Source organism: Cajanus cajan, chromosome 3 (assembly GCF_000230855.2).
Source record: "Cajanus cajan strain Asha chromosome 3, NIPB_CcT2T_4, whole genome shotgun sequence".
Lineage (NCBI taxonomy): Eukaryota > Viridiplantae > Streptophyta > Magnoliopsida > Fabales > Fabaceae > Cajanus > Cajanus cajan.
The window spans coordinates 76,797,338-76,799,577 of record NC_138519.1 but is presented as its reverse complement, the minus strand read 5'-3'; the positions used below and the strand labels follow the sequence as shown (position 1 = coordinate 76,799,577).

At 45.4% G+C, this 2,240-nt stretch overlaps 1 protein-coding gene across 1 annotated transcript; it reads left to right on the top strand.

Annotated features, from left to right (window-relative positions):
• Positions 1–200: 200 nt before the first annotated feature.
• LOC109806380 (AT-hook motif nuclear-localized protein 15) lies at positions 201–1,889 on the top strand. Its single transcript, XM_083071360.1, has 2 exons — positions 201–671; positions 776–1,889. The coding sequence occupies exon 2, from the start codon at positions 821–823 to the stop codon at positions 1,673–1,675; it is 855 nt and encodes a 284-aa protein (XP_082927486.1). The 5' UTR covers positions 201–671; positions 776–820; the 3' UTR covers positions 1,676–1,889.
• The last annotated feature ends 351 nt before the right edge of the window (positions 1,890–2,240 follow it).

Here is a 2,240-nt window from a genome sequence, read left to right as displayed (position 1 = left end):
TTATAAATTTCCTTATTAAATGTTCCATTCCCATGAAGAAGAAGAAATAAACTAACTTTTTTCTTGTGCCATACAAAAAAAAAAAAGTTTTGAGTTATTTAATTACAATATTCAAAAGACATTGGTTAACGGTTAACGAATTATGTACTAAGTACTATCGTTCTGTTATTAAAATGTACGATCCTTTTAAATTCAGAAACATTTTTAATAAAAAAATTTTTGCCTTAATAAAAAAAAACAAAGACACTGATCGATTTGGTGTGATGTAAAACGAAAGCTGCGACTATTGGGGAAGTGCAGGAGTCAATCCAGAACGCAAGACAGGCACTCACTTTCCTCTTTCCCTCTAGCCACCATGCGCAAAGGGCAGAGGCGTAATTTCCCCCTGAGAGCTCATAACTCTTTTTTCTTGCAACTTGCTCTCTCTCTCTGAGGGTGAGTAGGTGACACAACAACAACAAGTGGATGGAGCTCTGTTTGCTTGGGAAGTTGAAAACTTTGAACACAACACAAGAACCGCTTACCACGGAGACAACCCAATACCACTCCCTCCCCAATACCGCCACATAAATACCACTAATCCAACACACATCATTTGGGGACCCCAACAAGTTAGTACTTCCCATTTCATGCCAGTACTAAGCTGCACCCCTTTAGTGGCATACTTTGAGGTACAATTACAAAAGCACCGTATCACCCTTCTCTTCTACTCTACTACAAACAATTAGGGTTTACATGCAAAACGCATCATCACTGAAAAAATTATTATCTTCAGATAAGGTTTGGGGTTTCGATCTGAATATTATCTTCTGAATCGAAGATGGCCAATCGGTGGTGGACTGGGAATGTGGGAATGATAAGAGAACAAGACTTGATGGAAAACAATAGCAACAACAACACAACAACCACCCCCACCAATAGTAGCAACAGCAACAATAACGCCAACACCAACACCACCGAGGAAGAGGTCAGCAGGGACAACGGAGACGACCAGAACCTCGGAACCCACGAAGCTTCGGAACCGGGGAGCAGCGGTCGGAGGCCACGTGGCAGGCCTCCGGGCTCCAAGAACAAGCCCAAGCCACCGATCGTCATAACCAAGGAGAGCCCCAACGCGCTGCGGAGCCACGTCCTGGAAATCGGCAGCGGCAGCGACGTCGCCGAGACCATCGCCGCCTTTGCCAACCGCCGCCACCGCGGTGTCTCGGTGCTCAGCGGCAGCGGCATTGTCACCAACGTCACGCTCCGCCAGCCCGCCGCACCCGCCGGCGTCATCACGCTGCACGGCAGGTTCGAGATTCTCTCCCTCTCCGGCGCCTTTCTGCCCTCCCCCTCTCCGCCCGGCGCCACCGGCCTCACCGTGTACCTGGCCGGCGGCCAGGGGCAGGTCGTCGGCGGCGCCGTCGCGGGCTCCCTTTTGGCCTCCGGTCCCGTCATGGTCATCGCCGCCACTTTTGCTAATGCCACTTATGAGAGGCTGCCGCTAGAGGAGGAACAAGGTGAGGAAGAAATGCAAGTGCAACAACAACAACAACCACAACAATCTCAGGGCTTGGGTGAACAGGTTTCAATGCCTATGTATAATTTGCCTCCTAATTTGCTACACAATGGTCAGAATATGCCTCATGATGTGTTCTGGGGAGCTCCACCTCGTCCTCCTCCTCCTTCTTTCTAAGCCTGTTTAATCTTACTGACATGTCAAGTATGTTAATTTCTGACGCTTTTTCTTGTAAGGTTAGGATTTTTTTTTCCTTTTTTTAATTTGTTCTTCTGAGAGACTCGAGTGGAGTAGATGTTATTATCTTTAAGATATTTTGTAGTACTTTGTTTGTTTGTTTGTTGGTTGATTTTTCTTTTTCATCTGTCTAATCAATATGCAATTTTTGGTAGAGGTGTTCAATTATGATTGTGTGTAGGTAATAACTAATAAGGATGAAGTTTGAAATGGTCCGGGGAATAAGATTGGAGAGCTATGTGCTGGAGTTTGTGGTAAGGGCACGTTGTTGTTATTGTTTAAATTTGAGTTTGACTCTTCAATGTTCTAGATAGTTGTTGTCCATTTTATTGTACTTCAATATTGAGGAGAGGAAATTAATGGAAAGTTGTAGGCTTGTAGTGTGAGAAATGGCATTGATTGGACAGTACTGCATTGAATATTTCGCACTTGGTAGTAATTGATATGGAGCAACATTATCTTTTCAAGAGAGGGGAAGGGGTGATGACGTGGTGATAGGGTTGGT